Source organism: Salvia hispanica, chromosome 6 (assembly GCF_029641045.1).
Source record: "Salvia hispanica isolate PSC_SH4W2 chromosome 6, Shi_PSC_v1, whole genome shotgun sequence".
NCBI classification, from domain to species: Eukaryota; Viridiplantae; Streptophyta; class Magnoliopsida; order Lamiales; family Lamiaceae; genus Salvia; species Salvia hispanica.
Genome location: NC_142697.1, coordinates 207,414 through 227,989, shown reverse-complemented (window position 1 = coordinate 227,989; position 20,576 = coordinate 207,414). Strand labels below are relative to the sequence as shown.

General features: G+C 36.1%; 3 protein-coding genes across 8 annotated transcripts; 1 reads left to right on the top strand and 2 right to left on the bottom strand.

Annotated features, from left to right (window-relative positions):
• Positions 1-1,735: 1,735 nt before the first annotated feature.
• Positions 1,736-5,884, bottom strand: LOC125205960 (Chaperone DnaJ-domain superfamily protein). Its single transcript, XM_048105191.2, has 8 exons — positions 5,128-5,884; positions 4,453-4,795; positions 4,237-4,372; positions 3,579-3,679; positions 2,928-2,993; positions 2,597-2,686; positions 2,117-2,293; positions 1,736-1,996 (listed from the first exon to the last, which is right to left on the bottom strand). The coding sequence occupies exons 1-8, from the start codon at positions 5,634-5,636 to the stop codon at positions 1,958-1,960; spliced, it is 1,461 nt and encodes a 486-aa protein (XP_047961148.1). The 5' UTR covers positions 5,637-5,884; the 3' UTR covers positions 1,736-1,957.
• A 907-nt stretch (positions 5,885-6,791) lies between these two features.
• Positions 6,792-10,001, bottom strand: LOC125203747 (keratinocyte-associated-like protein). The gene is made up of 5 exons (XM_048102178.1): positions 9,850-10,001; positions 8,869-9,040; positions 8,469-8,520; positions 7,243-7,309; positions 6,792-7,131 (listed from the first exon to the last, which is right to left on the bottom strand). Exons 2-5 carry the CDS (start codon positions 9,022-9,024, stop codon positions 7,053-7,055), a joined length of 354 nt encoding a protein of 117 aa, XP_047958135.1. The 5' UTR covers positions 9,025-9,040; positions 9,850-10,001; the 3' UTR covers positions 6,792-7,052.
• Positions 10,002-12,575: 2,574 nt separating this feature from the next.
• LOC125203499 (ubinuclein-1-like) lies at positions 12,576-20,531 on the top strand. 6 transcript variants are annotated; one of them, XM_089062090.1, is made up of 12 exons: positions 12,576-13,056; positions 13,758-13,850; positions 13,983-14,077; positions 14,917-15,475; positions 15,581-15,659; positions 15,751-15,860; positions 16,175-16,261; positions 18,641-18,739; positions 19,017-19,142; positions 19,329-19,376; positions 19,625-19,723; positions 19,953-20,531. In XM_089062090.1, the coding sequence occupies exons 1-12, from the start codon at positions 12,700-12,702 to the stop codon at positions 20,325-20,327; spliced, it is 2,127 nt and encodes a 708-aa protein (XP_088918216.1). In that variant the 5' UTR covers positions 12,576-12,699; the 3' UTR covers positions 20,328-20,531. The 6 variants fall into 6 exon arrangements, with proteins under 6 accessions (XP_088918216.1, XP_047957811.1, XP_047957809.1 ...); XM_048101854.2 differs by having other exon boundaries at positions 12,577-13,056; positions 19,008-19,142; XM_048101852.2 differs by having other exon boundaries at positions 12,577-13,056; positions 18,641-18,766; positions 19,008-19,142.
• The last annotated feature ends 45 nt before the right edge of the window (positions 20,532-20,576 follow it).

Below are 20,576 nucleotides of genomic sequence, written 5' to 3'. Positions count from 1 at the left end.
GTAAACAAAACTGAACAGCTTCTTCTCTCCTTTTCTTCATTCACGGTGGCCACCTCCACGCTGGGATGCCGCCGCTGCCCACTTCTCATATCTTGTTCAGCCTCATCATCTCTCCCTCCGCCTCGCTACTTCGCAGCCCGCCTGCACCGGCCAGCCTCGCCGCCGTTCCTTCCGCACAGCCTCGCCGCCCATGCCGCCTGACTCGCAGCTCCACCGCCCTGCTTCAACGGCGCCGTGGAGTTCTTTGTGTCTGAATGGGCAACTCCACGGCCTGTGCTGGCTGGTGCTCCTGTCCTCCGACGCCGGCGATGAGCCAACCGCCGCCTTGCCGCCACCACCCCTCCTCCCTCAGTCTTGCCGCGCTCGTCATCCGTTGTCGGAGCTGTCGCCGGATTCCAAGAGCTTTTCCCTGCTGCAATCAAAATTTTAAAAATGAAGAAATCAGAAATCAGTACAAAAAAAAATGGAGATTAATGGTGAAAGTGTGTTTATATAAGTGTTTAATCTTTCATGAGAAACTATCATTTCATTAGACCATTTTTTTCTCCAATCCCTCTCTTCTCGTTTCTCTAATCTGTCCCCTTCTCTTTCTCTTTCTTCACATAAAAAATAGTAGTAAATACATCTGGTTTTATCATTTTCCCTCTAAAAAGGATATTATAATAACTTTATTAAATTGCCACTTTTAAGTAGTATAGATTTGTTGAGGACTAGGGCCCCTCATCAATGACTGCTTTAATCTTCACAAAATGCCTACTCTCTCAGGCTGGTATTACTATCAAGAGAGTAGTACTACGATCGATATCGAGAGAGTACTATACTCCCTCCGTCCCAATAAATATAAGAACATTTTCTATTTAGGATGTCCCATAAAAATATCTATTTATATTTTTCATAACTTCTTTTTCTCTGGGCCTCGTTATCTACTAACAATACTATAATTTTTTTTTATCTCTTATTTTATCAATTCTACGTAAATTTTCGTGCTGTTTCAAATATCTATATTTTTATGGGAATAAGTGAGCAGTTCTTTTGCATGAAATAATGACAAGTTGGAGAATAAATCAAAGAACTTACATAAGAAGAATACGAAGATTGATAAGTTTCCTTGTATAAAATAGTTTCCTATAAATTAATTACCTTTGATTTCATTCATTTCCTTCTATAAATTAGTTTCCTAAAGTACTTAACTTGTTTATTTACTTTTTATTTCCTTGTACCAATTAAGGCTTCCTTTTAGTTTATTTTCTATTTAAGCTTAATTTTTTAGGATCTTCTTTGCCTAAACATATTTTTAGGATCTTAACCAATTACCAATATATTATTCCGAGAAGGAAAAAAGTATGTTGGGTAATTACTAAATCTATTGTTTGTTTGCAAGATGAAAAGAAATACTAGCAACGCAACTTGATGAATAAATATGTCCCAATTTGTTTGCTAAACTCACGATGACAATAAAATTGTTAAAAATCAAAGACAAGCATTTACTCCTCTACAATTAATTACTACTAACATAAAGAGGCATTATGATCAAACAGAAAGTTTCATTGTACTCACCAAATTGTTAATCATTTTTAATTTTTATAAAATTTGTCTTCTTTTTGACAAACTTTGCATTCATACTCGTATAATCAACTACCAAGACTATTAGTAATAGATGGATGTACTGTATTCTAGTAGTATTATTATGGCGCCTACGAATTTGCTTAATTTAATGATAACTTTCTACAAAGAATTAAACAATAAAGCAAATCCTGCACAATATATCATTTTAATGAGTAGAATACCATTACAAACGGAAAATTATACAAATTTGCATCCTCTTGAATCATGGATTATTGATTTCACCAAGCATCTCTGTGATTTTTTAAATTCATAATACATCGATCTGATCCTCCCCGCCCGACAAAAGCAGCTTTGAACATGAGAGCTTGAGGAAATTTTCGTCTGTATGAAATTATCGCAGTTCCTCTGCACTAAATTTGTTCCAAGCTTCCTATATAGAGAATTTTCATGGATGATGATTAAACATATAGTATCAGAAAAAGGTTTATGCACCTTTTCAGAAAGGATAAGTTTCTAAGCACGGCATGAAAACCATGCTCGTGAGGTTTACCTTTAGAATATCAAAAACCTTCTCAGCGATATATTTTTGTTGGAGATTTGCTCCTTTTTGTTGAACTTTGTCTGGATGGACGTATAGGGTGGCCTTCTTGTAGACCTTCTTCACTGAATTGGAAGTGATCATATCTGTCAAAGATACTGAACGCCAGCCACTCTCGGGCCACAAAATCTGCAAGATATTCCATATGAGATTATTGATGGACAAAGAAGTTTACAGGTCAAGGTAGAATCGATGCTTGCAGTAGGATGCACTTCAACAGTTAAGTATTCAACCCAAATCTCAAATTCACATGTCAAGGAGAAAATTGAAATGATTGTTTCGCAGCAGCCAAAGGCAATCCAGACGTTTAAAGTATGATTGTGATAACACACATTCCAAAAGCTGATGAGATTTGTTCATATATCCTAGACCAAGCAGTTGTCAATATAAACGAATGCGGGCAGAAAACCTTATACTACTACAGAAATCGACCTGCTCTAGTGATGACAGCAATGCTCGTATATTGCCTTCTTTTCCAGCAGCCCATCGCTTTATGTCATACTCCAACACTTCTGCAATCCTCTGAAATAAAGAGTTACAGATTAGGAGCAAGGTTATTTAAAGAACCTAAGATGGTGATTGTCCTAGTTTTCAATTTCCATATAAAAAATCACCCAAGTCTATCTGTTAAGTTTCAACACCTTGGAAGTTAGGCAGAGTTTTATGTAACAATGTGTATCCATACAACTTGACCATATGTCAGGTACTTAGTGCTAGTGAATTGTTATTACAAATCAGTATTAATAAAATCAAATATTCTTACACGTTTCTCTTCCTGCTCAAACCGACTCTCAAGATCACGCTGATTCTTTTCAGCGAGTGCTTCAGCCTGCAAACAGAAACAAACAAAACTTAAAATCCAAATATGTATACAAATTATACACACACCACAAAAATTTAAGAACCACACTTCACTCCTATTTCATCAAGTACTGTGTGAACTACGAAGGTTCTAAAGACTCACTCCTATTTCATCATGTACTATGTGAACTACGAAGGGTCTAAAGACAACATATTCATAAATCCTAATTACAATCTGTAAATGCAAGACTAGGCATGCTCAAATTACCCTTCGCGGAAGAATTAAGAAATGGTACAACGGAAACTATATTCCATTACCATTAATATTTACATGAGACTATGACAGGTGAGTATGTTACACGATTTACTGGATATAACTAATGAAATATTAGTCTAGAACATTTTCAGGAAGTCCCAATTATCGAGGGAATCTTTTATTCAAGACTTCACTACAAATGATGCATTTCTTGTAACCTCTTTCATTTCAGAGGTACACAGAATGCCATCTTATGATAACTTTCTAATGCATGGTAGCCCCTTTAGAATATGAATATAAAACAATCAAGAGAAAATTTGCACCATGTAGCATTAAATTTAGCTAATACTAACATACCATGCGTTCATTTGTCCTCATATGACGCTTTAGCCTAGCTCTTCGTCTATCTTCAGGTTCCCCATCAATTTCGTAAAACTCTTCAGATGAAGTTGTAATATCTGTAAGTGTCCGAGCAGGCAAGTAACAAGTGAAGACACACATCAAATACCTTATAAAACAGAATATTTTGGTAAAGATGTGCTAAATAAAGTGAGTGAGTTTTTGCTGATTGATTCCCAATTGTTTCACACTAGTCATAAATTAAGCAAATGTAAATAAATGGGGGCCATAATTAACATAACTTTTGTAATTAGTAGCCAGACATTGAATGTCTTTCACACACTTGAGTTCATCCAGTAACTAATTCAAAGTTGAGCCATAAAACACTCATCATCAGGTATTTATGCATATAAACAAAGACCCTCATAAAGATCCAAATGCACTGACATATTAAAAATATTTCCATTCCCAAGACTATGAAAGCAATTTACTTAGAGATGAAGCAGCATGCTGGAAATTTTAAAATATTATTGATACTCCTTGCAGACAACTTAAGTTTTTTGAAGAAAACTTCACTCTTTTAAGAATTTTGTGTGTGTGTGTGTGTGTGTGTGCAGTGCACCTCATATATGAGGAGACCCATTCTAAAAGATTATTGCATTGTCTGGATAAGTACCTCCAAAAAGTGAAGTAAAATCGTTGCCAGTATTTTTAGCAGGGAAGGCCTCTTTAGTGTTGACTTTGGGCTGTGGAGGAGCTCGCTTCACTTCAGGCTTCTTGTCTTCATGGAAAAAGTCGTCAAAGAGGGAATTCTAGATGGAAAATACTAAATCAATAAAAACTTGACTCAAACATCATTCCAATATTCAGCTGAGATGAAGTTAGAATCGACCTGAGTCATAGAGCTTGATCTTGAGGTATTATTTTGCTGCACAGGATCACTACCACCAAAAATATCATCCACATAACTGGTATTCCCGAACCCCTTCATACTTGCATCCGACATTGGCTTGTTATCAGGTGCAACTTTTGATTTGGTCCCACCACTGAGGAAATCATCTAAGTCATCAATAGGTGATTGTACTGAACCTTTTCCTTTGTCTTGGTTAGACGGCCCACCAAATGGCCAAGAGGGTGCCGATTCAAAGACTAAGAAAGGGTCATCAATCAAAGATGAGCTCGACTTAGATTGATGAACATTTGGTGCTGGAAAGGATTTTGTCTCCGAGAATACTCTATTAAAGATAACACCACATAAGACAAACTTTAAAATATAAACAGCAACAAAAAGAAAATAAAACGCAACAGAACTCGGACTAATATCACTCAATGCCATTCCATCGATTAGTTGCTACCCATCCCTTAAAACCAAGAACCATAGCTCAGAACACAAAGCAAAGATAATTACAATTCCAAACAAGCTACCACTATATTCTCAGTCATTACAACTGCAGTAAACTAGTACGAGTTAACATCATAATTCAGTAATTTCAAATCATATATGCGGACTCATTGAATTCCGCATCGACAAAAAATGTAAGCGATTCCAAATGATTAAACACAGTACCTAATTGTAGCGCTTTCTCCTCCTAATGCCGGTATCAAATCCTCCAATCCAGACCCCTTTTTCTCCAGCTTCGTTTTCGAATTCAGCTCTAAATTCCCTAACAGATCATCAACATTACCTACAGGCTTCGGCTTATACCCCGAAAAATCATCAAAACCGTCAAAACCTATAGGACTCTTCGAGTTAGTACTATAATTACTCCGAGCATTCGAGCCAGAAAGCACAGTTTCCAAATCAACTCCCCCAAATTGCTGCGAGTTCGAACCACCACCACCGAAAATATCATCATCAACAAAGAAATTACGGGATTGCGGAGCATTGGATCTGAAAATCCCGTCGAGCTGATCAACAGGTAGAGAATAAGGATCGCCGATCGACGACGGTGCCGCGGGGGTATGGCTATGAGGTGCGGATTGTGGTTTATGCTTTGGCTTCAATTTAGCCATGGGCGCTGATTTCCCCTGCGCTCTGAAACCGATGCTCTCAACCAAAACCCCAAATTCGTCCATTATTTCCCAAAATTGAAATCGGATTTGAAGGCAGCAAAAGGAATGAAGAGATTGTGGAAACGATTGATGGATTGAGGATCAACGCAGAGATGATGGAGGAATTGATTTGAGGATGCAACGAAATTTTGAGAGGGGTGAATTTCTAAATTCTCTCCTTCAAACGCGTTGTCGGTCGAGGCAATTTGATTCAGATACAGAGATGATGAGAGAAAGAGAGAGAGAGGTGGCGGTGGGCCAGCGGCCAGAGGGGCGGTTCGGACTTCGTATTTTTGACACGCTTTATTATTGTTTTTTTTTTTTCTCACCTCTAAAATCTCGCTAAACAAATATGTGATTATCATTATGAAAATAGTAGTACCACATTCTGTTACAATGAAATAAGAATATAAAGGAAAATAAAAGAAAAAAAAATACTTGTTTTAGAGAAATACTAGTATGTCATTTTGAATTATGCTGAGATGAGATAGTTAAAAAAAAATTGAAACTTAATATTCTAATTTCAAAAATTATCGTACATAATAATTAAGCTTACGCTCCAATATGTGGTCATTTGAAGTCGTTTTATATCATCTATAATTACAAATCTTTCATTACTCTTCCGTTCTACAAAAATATACAATCTTTTCTTTTTAGTTCATCATACGAAAATATATAATTTCTAATTTTAAAAACTCTTTTATCTCAATTGAGGTGGAACTCATTATCCACTAGCAATACTTTAATTTTTTTTATATCTCTCTTACTTTACTAATTGTGCACTAAAATTCGTATCTAATCCAAAGTGCATATTCTTTTGGGAAGGGGGGAGTATAATTTGAAATCGAAATCGGCAGGCGAGTGGTCATATGAGGGATGTTGATTCCGAGAGGAGGGCGTGTGGCAGGACAACACACACCCCTTTGGTTGCCACCAATCCACCTGCATCGGGTCTTGCCATGGTCTCGTGCCCCCGGGGGGCACCTATTCCCCATTGCGGGTTCATGGAAAATGATGTGTCTCACCAAAGGAGCACACATTTAAAACATGTGATGTGGCCTCATAATCTAATCATTTAATTTAATCTCAAAGGGGCAATTGTTCCAAACATTTATCAAAGTAAACATCCGTTTCTAGTTAAAAAAACTGAGGCTCGTTATCAAAAAAATCCTAACAAAATTCAAGAGAAACAGAATAAACTCATAGTACGAAGTATTCAGTTATACTACATCATAAAATTTATATAGTATCTAAATTTATGCAAAGATAAGATGTTAGGAACTCCAACTCTAATAGCAGAAAGAACTATCAAGAACTGATTACTGGAGAACCAATGTATGCTAAGGTTTGTAGTTGAGATTGTGCTTCGAGGAACAGTAGCAGATATACCTCTTACTGTGAGGCTACTAAGTGAAATCAGAGGAATAGGAGAACTTCCATTCAAACCCTTTTAGCTTTAATGTCAGTCATTCCCGAGAGTTTGTTGACCTCGTATAAAAGTCCAGTAGAAAATAGAAAGCTGCACAATAGTATATATTTCAGACTCGACATTGATGAATTTTCTTGCTATTTTCTTTTATCATAAAACCTTAAAATGTAGTGACAAAGAAAGGTGTTAAAAATGCCATACCAAGTTGTGATACAAACTCGATGAACAGTACTAGCAGCTATTAGAGCCACGGCTTCTGCTATGATAACTGAATCACAAAAGACAATATGTAAATAGTAATTGGTCAGAATAAAAAATGCACCTCATTCACTGAATGAATGAAGACATGAAGTTTCTTGGTACCAAGTTAATATAGGCTGTCAATGAATGACATGAGAAAAAAATAGCTTAGGAATGTCAGATTAATATAATCTTATAATCTATTGACTAGATGAATAATATTGTTTCAAGGAGTCCAGCATCATTTCGTTACTGCATATTTTTAGCTACTTGGGTGCATGAACCAGACAAACAACCATACTGGAGTTTCTAATCACTTATCACCATATCCGCCAACAACATTGATAGCTCCCTGGAGGTTGCTAGAGATTTTTTAAACATAGTCACAAGTATTACGAGTAAAGTTGGTTGATATTATCCATATGCGAGTATCACATGATTTGTTTACATCCCTAGCAAGTTATAAAACTATCCTATACAACCCTTGATGAGTTCCGAACTAAGTAGTACTTCTGAAGCATGTCAACTTAAATCTGATAGTCTTATCACAGAACTGGATTGCAACTCTCTTGTTAGAGTCTGTATGGAAAGTTATGATTGGTGGTCGAGAGGTGACTAAAAATTTTTGAAGGTTGACAAAGTTACAAGAAAGCTCTCTCCCACTATATATGAGGAGTTTCTTTTGGGCCCAGGATTTAAGAAAATGATATTTGTTGAGTTAAGTGGAGAGAATAAAGTATGGGAGAGGAAAAAGTATGAGAGAATAAAGTAAGAAAGAGCGAATAAAGTAAGAGATATAAAGGTGTTGCTTTTTGCCGAAAAAGGAAATCAATCACTTATAGTGGGACAACCCAAAATGGTAAACATCACAAATAGAATGCTACCTATATCAAGATAACACACACTAACCCACAATTCACTAACACGCTACAAAATTTGAGAACCATTTAACTCAACCCATAAAATATTAGAACCAGACTTCAAACTTCAAAGTGGGATGGAGAGGGATAGTAAACCATTAAATTTTAATAGTACAACTTAGAGCTCTAACAAATCTATTAAAGTATTCATATTAAATAAGTAGGCACTAAGCACTTAAATGATCGATCTGCTTCTTATAAGTGGGATGCACCATTTATCCACATAAGAACAAAATATATATACATATAAGGAGAAGTGAAACTCACCAGCTCCCCACCCCGTTTTGACACCAATTGTTTCCTGATAATTTCCAATGAACTGAAGATGAAACATCCAAATCAGAGGTATAAATCTCAATCATGAAACATATATAACATATACAAACTCAGAGTTAGTGTTAGATTGGGACAGGCGATCAGAGAAACCAACAAATAATGAAGAATATTTCTAAGTTATAAGCGTTAGGAAAAGTAGTGAAGATGAAATAAAAACCTCTGCTCAGCTTATTCAACCTAATTGATCACACTATGTATCACAATACAAATGAGTCACAGATATATTTGGAATATATTTAGAAAACACTAGACATAACTCACACAGGTTGTGCTTGATCACCATTTCCATTATCATACAATATAAAGTCTTCAAAAAATCACACTCTCTTACCGTGAGCAGTGTGAGGAATACGATAGAACTTGTGAATCCTCCAAGAATAGTAAACAACTCTGAAGAAGCTAACTTTGCTCTAAACATTTCTTGCAGAGAAAGTGTGGCAACAAATAGAAAAAGAGAATACAGCATTGAACTCCCAGCTGCAGCCATGTGATCAATGCGAACTCTGAGAAACATGGGACCAATCGCATAAGTCACTATGAAAAAGGGTCTAATACCAATTAACAACTGCCACTAACTAGTTCGAGTTCATTAGCGGTGAGATGCAACCTCTGTAATTAAGATTAAAGAAATAGTGACTCAAAAATATTCTCGTAAGAAGCTTCATATCACATTACCACCTATAAAATACACATAATAGTAAACTAGGTTTTAAAGGTTGTTAGACCAGTATAGCTTTGCAATTACCCCACCAATCCATCGTAAGATAGTTAAAAATGCCTGCATAACTAAGCTTTTATGAAAAATGGCAACTCTTCTTATACAGTTCGAGTTCTACTCTCCTGCCAGTAATCATCAATAATTGGTCAGCTAAAGCTTAGAGTTCCACACTGGTCGACAAAAACCTCCAATCATTTACACTAGTACACATGGTACAGCACTGATACCCAATCTTAAAACGCCAATTTTCTCCCACAAGTTCATTGTATACAAAAATAAGCTGAAATGATGAAATCTATCACAGAAATAATCATAAACGGGTAGCATAAGCATAAAACTATATAAGCATTGCAGCTGATGAAAATTTTACACCGACAGTAAAATCAGTCCACAGTAGCTGAAACCTTTAGCTAATCGTATCTAAAAATGATTAATACGTATAACAATTTCGACGATCAACAAAACATCTTCAGATCCATTACCAACACCGCTATTTAACACGCGCACCCAGCGTATTGAGTGACAAATTAAGATCCGAATACTTGAAAATTGAAAATGAAATTGCGATACCAGAAAAATTAAAATGAGACTCACCGATGGTATTTCAATTTTGGATTTTCCTTGTTTTCGATCTAACTCCAGCGGCGAAACTGGGCGTTGAAATGATAATTACTCTTGCAAGATTTACGAAGGTGAAGAGAAGTGCTTGCACAACTTTTGAGAAAACGCTTGAAGTCATGAGCAACTTTTAAACCCATTTCAATCCTATTGTTGTGAGGCCCGTTATTCGCTGAAAACACCTTACAGTTATTATTAGTAAACCTTATGTATAGTTATTAGTAATGGAATATTATCAGTTACAAACTCTAAATATTGTACAAACTTCAAACTATTATCTAAATATTGTACAAATTTCAAACTATTATCTGAATCGTTAGAAAGTATTAATAGATGATCAAATAATAATAACAGAAAATGTTAGCACAGTGTCAATGATTGATGCTATGTTGAAATTGTATTGACATCAAAATCTTGATATTTAACAAAAAATGTCAGCACAGTGTCAACGATTGATGATTTGAAATTACATTGACATTGTGTTGACATCAAAATCTTGAAATTTTACACTGTGTTGATATTGTGTTGAAAAATTTGGAATTTATACAATAAATAAGTTTGCATTTTATCACTACCCTGTTAGTAATTTAGTAGTATTTCCATATCACACTTGATGATGGTGATATGGACGATGATATGAGATTTTATGAAATATTGTTTAGTACTATATATATTAAATGGTGAAAAAAAATATTTCTTGGTATTGATATAAGAGTATTTTCTTTAAATGTAAGGTCACAATTTAAATGTAAAGGATATAATAAAAAGAAAAGTGATGACATTTATTTTATGATAAATACTTGGAATAGATGGGATAATTTTTTTTCAAATATGTAATTTATAAAATAGCCTAATACTTGCACTATAGCCTATTAATACTACCTTCGTCCTTATTAGAAACATAAGAAATGACATAGTTTTAATGTACAATTGGTAAATGTACAATTGGTAATGTAAAAAAATTAATTGGTACAGTGAAAGAAAATAAGTGAAAAAATAATCAAAACAATGTTACTTATGCGGTTCACGTCCTAAAATAGAAAGTTACGAGTTTCTGTTTTTAAGGAACAATCCAAAATATAAATAGTTTTTATTTTAAGAGACGAGGGCATGGATGTGAGCTCGGACCCACATTTGTTCACTTTTAATTATTTGCTCTTCCGTAAGAGCACAGCAGCTACATTCATACTTTCTGCAAGAGCATGCTCTTACACTATTCAAGGGTCCCACAATTCTATTATTCAATTTAAATACTTCAATTACTAAAAACATTTCCACAATATTAAAATGCATTAAAAATACCTGAAATATTATTACAAATTACTAACAAAAAATTAAAAATTACATAGGATTCACAGACATCACAGGATTGTTGATAGTATTTTTAATCTTCGCGCTCTGCTTCCATAATGATCTCTTTAGGAACTATTTTTGAAGTTACAGAGTGTTTGAGTGATAGAGGAAGGTGTAAGTGAGTTGTATGAAAAAATATGAGAGAAGTATGAGTGAGAGATAATTTGATGTAAAAAATGGTGATGAATGTGTGTACTTATAGAAGTTTTGGGATAAATTAAAAAAATTGAAAAAAATGATAGAAAAAACGACTATATTTTTGGGAATCCGAAAATAATATTTTTTTTGCATATTATTTTTTATTTAATAAATAAAAAATAGAAATTTTCAAAGGCAATGCCGTTGGCCAATTGCAGGGCAACATGTCAGTGTGCTATTCGGAACGGCGGTGCTCGTTGGCAAGAGCACGGTACTCGCCGCGCCGACGGCACGGTGGTTGTTCATCCGACAAGCACCGCCACGGATGCTCTTAGAGATGTCAATCCAACCCGAAATCCGTGGGTAGACCCAAATAGCCCGGTAAAATTAGTGGGTAGGGCTGTAATTTTGTAACACAAATACAAAACGGGCTAAACGGGTTAGTCTATTAGTGTTGGAGGTGGTTGCCTATGACTAATTATCTCATGATCATATCGATAAGGATCACCTACGACAAATCCTGATTCATCTCCTAATATACACTCACAAACATAATAAATGATAGTGGGGTCCATCACTTATGTTTGTGAGTGTGTATTAGGAGATGGATCAGAATTTGCCGTAGGTGATCCTCTCCGAAAATCGGAGCGGATCACCTATGTCAAACCCTAAAACATTTTCTACTCCACACTCACAACAAAATAAAATAATCTTAAAAATATGAGCAATTTTAATAATGATGGCGATGGGTCCATTTTATTTTATTGAGAGTGTAGAGAGAAAATGGTTTAGGTTTTGACATAGATAATTCGCTCCGATCAAAAATAGATGAATAGAGGGTAAGAAAATGAATCTCTAAAATAATTTGGGAAGAATATGAAATATAGAGAAGTTTTGGGCCTCCGACACGTTATTTAATCCTCCCTTTATTCCTCGTATGACGTTTCAATATATAGCTGTCGGTAATCGGAAGGGACCTCCTACTCCACTTTCTCTACTCCATTCCTAATTCACATCTCACAACTTAATAAAATAATCTTAAAACATGTAAGTGATGGTAGGATACTAGGATTATTTTATTAACTCGTGAGTGTGGATTATGAATGAAGTAGAGAAAGTTGTGTAGGAGATCCGTTCCGAAAGACCGTTTCAAGTCAAATAAAAATAATTAAAATTAAAACAAAAATCAAAAGAAAAATTAAAATTTAATTTCCCTCTTTCTCACTCACTCTCTGATCAGCTCAAATGTAGGGCTTTTTCCTTCAAAATTCCCCCAATTTCGTTACCACCCTAGCCCCAAAGCCCTGTCAATTCCAATAACCGAGCACGAAATTGATGGCGAGAGGCGCAGAATCCGTCGGGCCCGAAAATGGGCCCGGTTCGAAACCGGCGCCGTCGATGGAGGCCGGCGGCGGCCGGGTGAGGTTCAGGGTAGACCTGAATCCCGGTGAGACCACAATTGTCTCGTGGAGAAAGCTTCTCAAGGAAGCCAATTTGAGTGAGCCAGAAGGGCCCGGCCCGTCGGGTTCGGGCCCGCATGTTGAAGCCCGCGGTGGCGCCGTTTCGGAGCAGCTCCATCCGCCGCCTCATTCGGAGGCTTGTCGTGCGAAGGAAACGGCGGAGAATGAATCGAAGGAGTCACAGGCGAACCGATTGAGCAACGTGATTGAGAGAATTGAGAGAATGTATGCCGTAAGTTGGACGAGAACTGGTGACTTTTTTTTTAATTACGGGCTTGTTGGATTTTGATTGAGCGTTTGGATTCATTGATGTGTTCGTTTCGGTAAATGTTTCCTTTTTTTGGAAGGATTTATGGCGGGAATTTTGCATGCAGCGCTGTTCTTGTTGATTTAGTGAAGCTCAGTGGAAAATTCTTTGCATGTTGGTTTATTTTGTTAGGTAATTAAATTTTGAGGAGCAGTTATGTCAGAGCTGGTCTTAAAGAGTATTCTTTTGTTGAACTGAGCGTATGAACTCGTTATTTTATTATATCTTAGTTTCTTAATTTTTTTTCTATAATATTCATTTTCTATTGAGATTCAAGTAAGATCACATGTTTGCGGTAGACCTAGCTTTCATTAACTCTGTGTTTTGGAAAATTGTTTGTGAATTTATAGCCTATATTTAGTTTGATGGTTTATTAATACGTTTTGAGCTTCCATTTAACAGTGGAGTAATTTATTGTTCTTTTTCTATTGGGCTTTGAGTAAGAGCACATGTTTGTGCTTGACCTAGCTTTCATTTAACAGTGTGGTTTGGAAAATTGTTCGTGAACTCACAGCCTAGATTTAATTTGATGGTTGATTACTATGTTTTGGCTTGGATACTAAGTCTCATTTCTGAACTGGGTACGATTTTGTTTTGTGTGTGTGGATGTGTGGTGGAACATGCAGGGTAGCAGCGATGAGGAGGATCTCGTTCTTGATAACATGCCTGATGACGATGAGTATGACACCGATGATTCTTTCATTGATGATACTGAGTTGGTGGGCACTGTTCTGTCATCAAGTTCCCTTATTTTTGATTTTTCTATGCAACTTTATTTTCTTTTTCCCCAAAATATTGATACTCAGGTGGTTAGCTTACTATAGCTTGATATTTCATGGTTGTTTATGCAGGATGACTACTTCCAGGTTGATAGGTCTGCTACTAAACATGATGGTTTTTTTGTTAACCGTGGGAAGTTGGAACGCATGTACGTATATATTAATTTGTACGTATTTGATTTAGTCTGTTTACTGCAACCTAATCTGCCTCTTAGCATTGTTTGATTAGACCAGCATGAACCTTTTTTACTTTAGATATTTCAAATTTCGACAAACAGAAAAAAGAAGGAAGAACTATTTTAGATTAATTTAATACTCCCTCCGTCCCGGATTAGGAGTCCTATTTAGTTATGGCACGAGTTTTAAGAAATGTAAAGAAAAGTGGGTTGAATAAGTTAGTGGTATATGAGTCCCACTTGTATATATAATTTTATAACAAAATGTGAGTGAAATAAGTTTGTGGAATGTGGGGCCTACTTACCATTTATGGTAAAAGTGAACTAGGACTCTTATTGTGGGATGGACCGAAATGGCAAAATAGGACTCTTATTGTGGGACGGAGGGAGTACATATAATAGTAATTTTAGTTTTCAATCAGATCCAAGTCATATAAAACTCTCAATTTTTTTGAATGCTACTAAGCCAAGCGTTACAATTGTTTGGAATGCAACACTTAAGATTATTGTAACTGGGTTTGTGGTGGTCCAACCTTTTCTATTATTCTTAACTGTTGACTGTTGCTATTAATTTATGAAAAAGCTTAGTGTTAAAAATTTAAAATCCTTGAATGCATTGTTCTAACGCTCTGTCGCATTGTCACTTAATTTTTGTTTTTCAGTGCTATTTTGTTGGATGGTTCACCAACTATGACTTTGATACTTCTGGTTTCACCTTATGCGAAACACATACATCCTATTTTAGGGCTTACCTTTGCAATATGCTCATCTTTGTAACATGATATGAAGGTATTTCAGTCCTACTTATGCTGCTGTAACTATTATTGCAGTGAACTTTCCTTATCCCCGGACAAGCAGCCAAAAAAGAGGAGAAGGAAAGATTTGGCCCAAGGTGGTGGGAGTGATGATGGACATAACCAGCATAAAGTTATGAAAATGGGATCTAAAGGAAAGAAAGCATCATCATCCATTCCAAGAAGTTCAACTAGTCCGATTTACAAGGAGGCTATATCCAATGTAGATATGCTATATTCTCAAGCTAATCCTACTGAAGTTTCAACAAAGAAGGCAACAGATATCCAAGTTGCTATAGATCCTTCAAGATTGCAGAATGATGGTGCTGTAAGCCAGGATATGTATAAGGATCGACGAAAACCAGGAGTTAACCCATCAGAGAAGCATACTAGCAAATCCAAAGAGAGTGAACTTCAGAATATCTCAACTCAAAGGTCAAATGATAAAACTTCACATGTAAGAAAATCTCAATCTGGAAAGCAACTAGATGATGTTGATGGTCTGGATATGTCGATTCAAAAAAAAGAGAAAGGTGCACTTGTAGAAAGACCCGATCTTAATGTTGTCGCAATTAGAGCTTCCTTGTCAGCGCCAGTGAGTAACTTCTTTGTTCATCCTTGGAGGAAGTTTATTTACTTATGAAGTTTATTTATCCTTTCACTTAGATATTATCACTTACAGAAGGAATCTCTTGTGCAGAGAAAGGAAGGTTCTAGTGTTAGACCAAAAAATACTCTTGAGAAGGCCTTTAGGGAGTTGGAGAAGACAGTTGCACAATGTATCTCAGGACTTGTATTACATCATATTTTATGTCTCTTATTATAGTGTTATTCATGCATAGTTATTACTCCATGTTTTTGCATAAACAGTTAGACCGCCTTCGACGGATGCTCAGGATCCTATCAATCAATCTCAGCTGGGCAAAAAGAGATTGCCTTCGGAAATAAAGCTGAAGCTTTCAAACGTTGCTAAAATAGCGGTACTCAAAAGCGATTGAATTGTTTCATCTTTGTTATAGAGCTAACTGATACTCCTTTAATCCCAATATCCTTGGCTTGCTTGTATTCCCTTTTGACATACTCAAAAATCTTTAAATAATATATATATTACTCACACACCTTTGCACCAATTTTCAACTCTCCCTGATACTCGTGCCCAAATGTTTTATGCCATGAATATTGGGAGTCTGGGACGGATGGGATGTAGGGCGTATGATTTATAATCCAGTGGTCTATGCTTGATTGGTCGCTTTTCCAGAATAAGTTAAGATTGCGTCCTTTATGGTTACTGCAGGCATCCTGCTATGGACGGATTCCAAAGGATGTGATCAACCGTCTGATGAGCATTCTGGGCCACTTGATGCAGATTACCACACTGAAGGTATTTTCCTCTTTAAGACCAAGAATTTACACTTTAAGGCCATAATGTCTGATTTAAGCACCTTCGGCTAATCCTATGGTTGTAATATCTGTTCAAAATTAGATTCTTTTGCTACAAATTGTCTGGAATTGTCTCTTCGAAGAATCTGGTTGGTCTTCATCAGATTGTTGTCATTGGGAATCCCGTCCTAAATTTATTACTCCCTCCGTCCCAAGGTATTAGACCAACTTTCCTTTTTGGGATGTCCCAACATATTAGACTCGTTTCCTTTTTTAGCAAAAAGCATCTATCTTATTTTATTCTCCACCTACTTTTTTCTCTCTTCTCTCTCCTACTTTTTCCCTCTCTCATACTTTACTCTCTCCACTTTAACTATTTAAATATCAATTCCTTAAATCATGTGCCCAAAAGAAGTGAGTCTAGTACTCCGGGACGGAGGGAGTATTTTTTAATACAGTTCGACATGTTATTTGGTTGATAGCTGTATATATGTTTTTGTATCGTGTTGATGACCTAGATTATATACTTGCTATATAGTTTGGTCCCATTATGTCATATTATTATACTTACTCCATCTCCATTTGTATATTCTGCTGTTAACATTTTTTTTGTGATGACATGACAGAAGTATGTTATAGAATATGTCAAGGGGGACAGCTATGTCTTGGCTGAGAGAAATGCAAAATGTTAAAGACATGTATTCCAAATGAAACACCTCTTCTGAGATGCATGGCTTTGAAATATTTGTTGTGGAGTTAATTTCTTTAGTCCAACAACTGATGCACTTTAACTTCTGGGAATAATTTTTCCTAAATTTTATCAACTTAGCTTAATTCCTCAAGTAACAAACCAAGGGAATTGTGAAGTTCACTGGAAGAGTCTAATAATGGCTTGCCTAAATAGTAAATTCAGATGTTTATGAGTGCGTACTGGAGACGCTAATTACCTCATCTGGATGATGTTATAAGCAATTTCGAAAGATCAGCCTGATTGAGCTTAGTGAATTTTATTTCTGTAATTAGAAAATCATTCTCTTTACAAGCCTTTAGGGGATTTAATGGAGTCGAGTATCCTAATCAGAACCATCAGTTGAAATCTAATTGAAGTTATTCTTTATCCGACTCTTATTTTGTTTCCTTTGTTAAAATTTTTATACATACTCTAGTAGTATGTGGTAATATAATCAAGAATCTCAAGTGGAGAAATTGAATGAAGCCAACCATCCAAAGTATGGTAGAATGTTCCAAAGAAGGATAACAATGCTATAGTTGAAACTACACTGGAGATACATATCCAAAGTATGGTTAGGAAAGTAAGCTGTCCATTTATTTTTAATTTATGTACATACCTAGAGTATATCGATTAATTAACTTAAGTAATAGGGTCAAAATTATTGAGTGGAGTACTTCATGAAACAGGTAGAAGAAAATTTAGATGCCCATGCTCATTGTAAGTTTGTACAATTCAAGCTTCCTAAGTCGGTAGATTATTTATGCTCGTGGTTCTCCAGTTTTTGTATCTAAGATGTGTAGAAACTCAGCTTTTGGTTGCGGCATATCTATAGTAGTAAGTTCGTATATATTTTAAAAAACATATGGTAATTTATGGCATACAAGTCAATCGGATGTCTTTTAATGAGGAAACGCTCAATGTGAGTAGTAGCGATCACGAGTAGGATCCTACATTTTTTCGCCCCTGAAGGTCTATTCCATGCTACACGTGGTGGACTCTACTGGCTGCTTTTTATTTGCTTTGATTTTACACGCATTTGTGTATATCTATTTGAAAAGATCTGTGGTTGATATACCATCTGATGTAGCATCTTTAAGATCATCATCTGAACCACAATATAAAATCATTAACGGGGAATACGATGATGCCTTAATGATGGTACTTTACTTGAAATCTTATACTAGCAGGCTGATTAATGGTCTGTGCTTTTTTAGTATAGGCGGTTATGTAGGGGAATATATTTCCAATATATTTATTTTTTTTATCATTATTCTTACCACCTTTCCTCTTCAACCAAACTTTAATGGTAATTTGTCTTCACATGTATTCGTCCAAATACGTATTTTCCAATACATCTGCCCTGCTAATAAAGACCGTTGAGTATATTTTATGCTGTCTTTGTTTGCTTTCCATTATTTTTTTCTTTTACTTTTTTTTATTGTCTGATATACTTTTTCTCCATACTGTTTTATTGCTTTCTCAATTTGTTAGGGAGTAACAGTTACAACCTTCTTTTTAGGAAATACTTTCATGTTTCTTGACTATTTTATTATTATTGATTGGCATTATTAGCCTTGAATACCATGTGATCGTAAGAGTGATTACCTTGCTAATACTGATTCATTACTAACCATATTTTATTGGCAGAGAAATCTTAGGGCCATGGCTAATATGGGATTATCCGCTAAACAAGAGAAGGATGTTCAAATACTGAAGATGAAACAAGAAGTTACTGATATGGTTAAGGTGCGGACTGCGCGCATGAAATCAAAAGTATGCCGTACATTAAATAATTCGGTTTCCAGTAGCTTTATTGGATTACATTGCCATTATCAATTACGGAGTATAATGTTCTTTTCGTCCCAAGATGACTTCCCTGCCAGTACATAATTCAAATGTTTTTCAATCCTCAAACGTTACCTCGCTAACTGCCAAGGAATCTTGTTCATGAGTGAGGATTTGGTTTATGTGATAATATCTATTCTAATACCCAACTTTTTTACTTGCGTCGTAGCTTGAACAGCATGCTGCAAATTCAGATGATTTTCAGGAAATCGGTCCAGACGAGAGAGAAGCTTTGAAACACAAATACAGCATGGACGATGTGTTGGAAAATAAGATTTGTGAGTTATATGACCTTTATGTTGAGGTATGTACCAGATTTCTGTAGTTCAAGCAAACAGTTGACCCCTCCCCCCCCCCTCCCTCCCACACATACAAAAAAAAAAGCAAATGAAGAAGGATGAGGGACAAAGGAAAAATACTGATCCCAAAACAAATAGTACTAGTAGTAAATAATTTTCATATCTAATTGATACTTCGCTTTTCATCTCAGAGACTAGAAGATGATTCAGGTCCTCCAGTCAGAAAGCTATATGAAGAGGTAATTGAACTGCTGATGTAATGAGAAGTTGAACTTCATGACCTAGTGTTCGTGCATAGAATTCTGACTTTTGTGGTGGTTATTTGCTTTCATGTTGTCTTTTTCACGTGTGGGGATTCTGGACAGTTTTCGCTCAATTTATTCAATTGTCATTTTCTCCTCATGCATGCTCGGAGATCAGTTAGTTATTATGGGGGATTATAGCTATATATGACTTCTGTTATTTGATATGACTCGTTGCAATGCAGCTTGCTCTGTTATGGCCCAGTGGCTTCATGAGCACTGATAGAATTAAACGTGCTATATACAGAGCTAAAGACAGGAAAGGACTTTACAACTTCCGGAAGGTAGTATGTGTTTTACATTCTTTTCGACTACAATGTGTTTCTTGTTCCAGCATAAATGATATCAGAGGGCTTTTTGACGAGTACCCTTTAAGCCTCGTCATATTCTGTCAGATGAAATTTGAATGATTTTGCTAAATGCCATCAAGTTTAAAACCATAATTAAGTGCAGGGATTTATATAGGTCTTTGTAGTCTGCTAACCGTCATCTTGGTTTCATTTCTTGGCTTAGGATCGAGAGAAAATCAAGAAGAAAAAGGATTCAGTGCCGAAAGCACAGGATGCCTCTAATGGTACACTGGCAATGAATTCTCACGAGAAATTATTGCCTCGTGATCGTGGTTCTAAATTGGCAAGTAGTTCAGCTCCCAGTGCTGCTCGTGGGCCTCTTACCACTGCAAACGGCTCCAATCCGGGCAGCAACCCGAAGCAGGAAAAATCAAAGAAGTTGATCTCCAGCAGCAACCCAGATCACGCTGAAGCAAAGCTGTCAAGTTTGCTACCGAAAAAGAAAGTCAAGCAGAAGCCCAGTGCCGAGGTGGCTGAAGCCAAGCTTCACCTCCAGAAGCTGGAGATTTCCCAAGGCGGAGGAACGACACAAACTTGATAACCATTTGGATTTTGCTTAACTTCGCAAAGCATTGCACTAGGTAATAGTATTTCAAGTTATTAGATTTTTTTGTTTGTTTACCAAGGTTTGTAATAATTTCTGTAATTATTGCAACCGAACTACAGTTTCAGAGGATGTTATTAGGAGTTAGATTATTCTGTTCCGTCTATGTGCATATAAACATTGATTCTCAATCCAAAATCCAAATCCATTTATGCACATAAGCCATCACCTAAGGCAAAATGT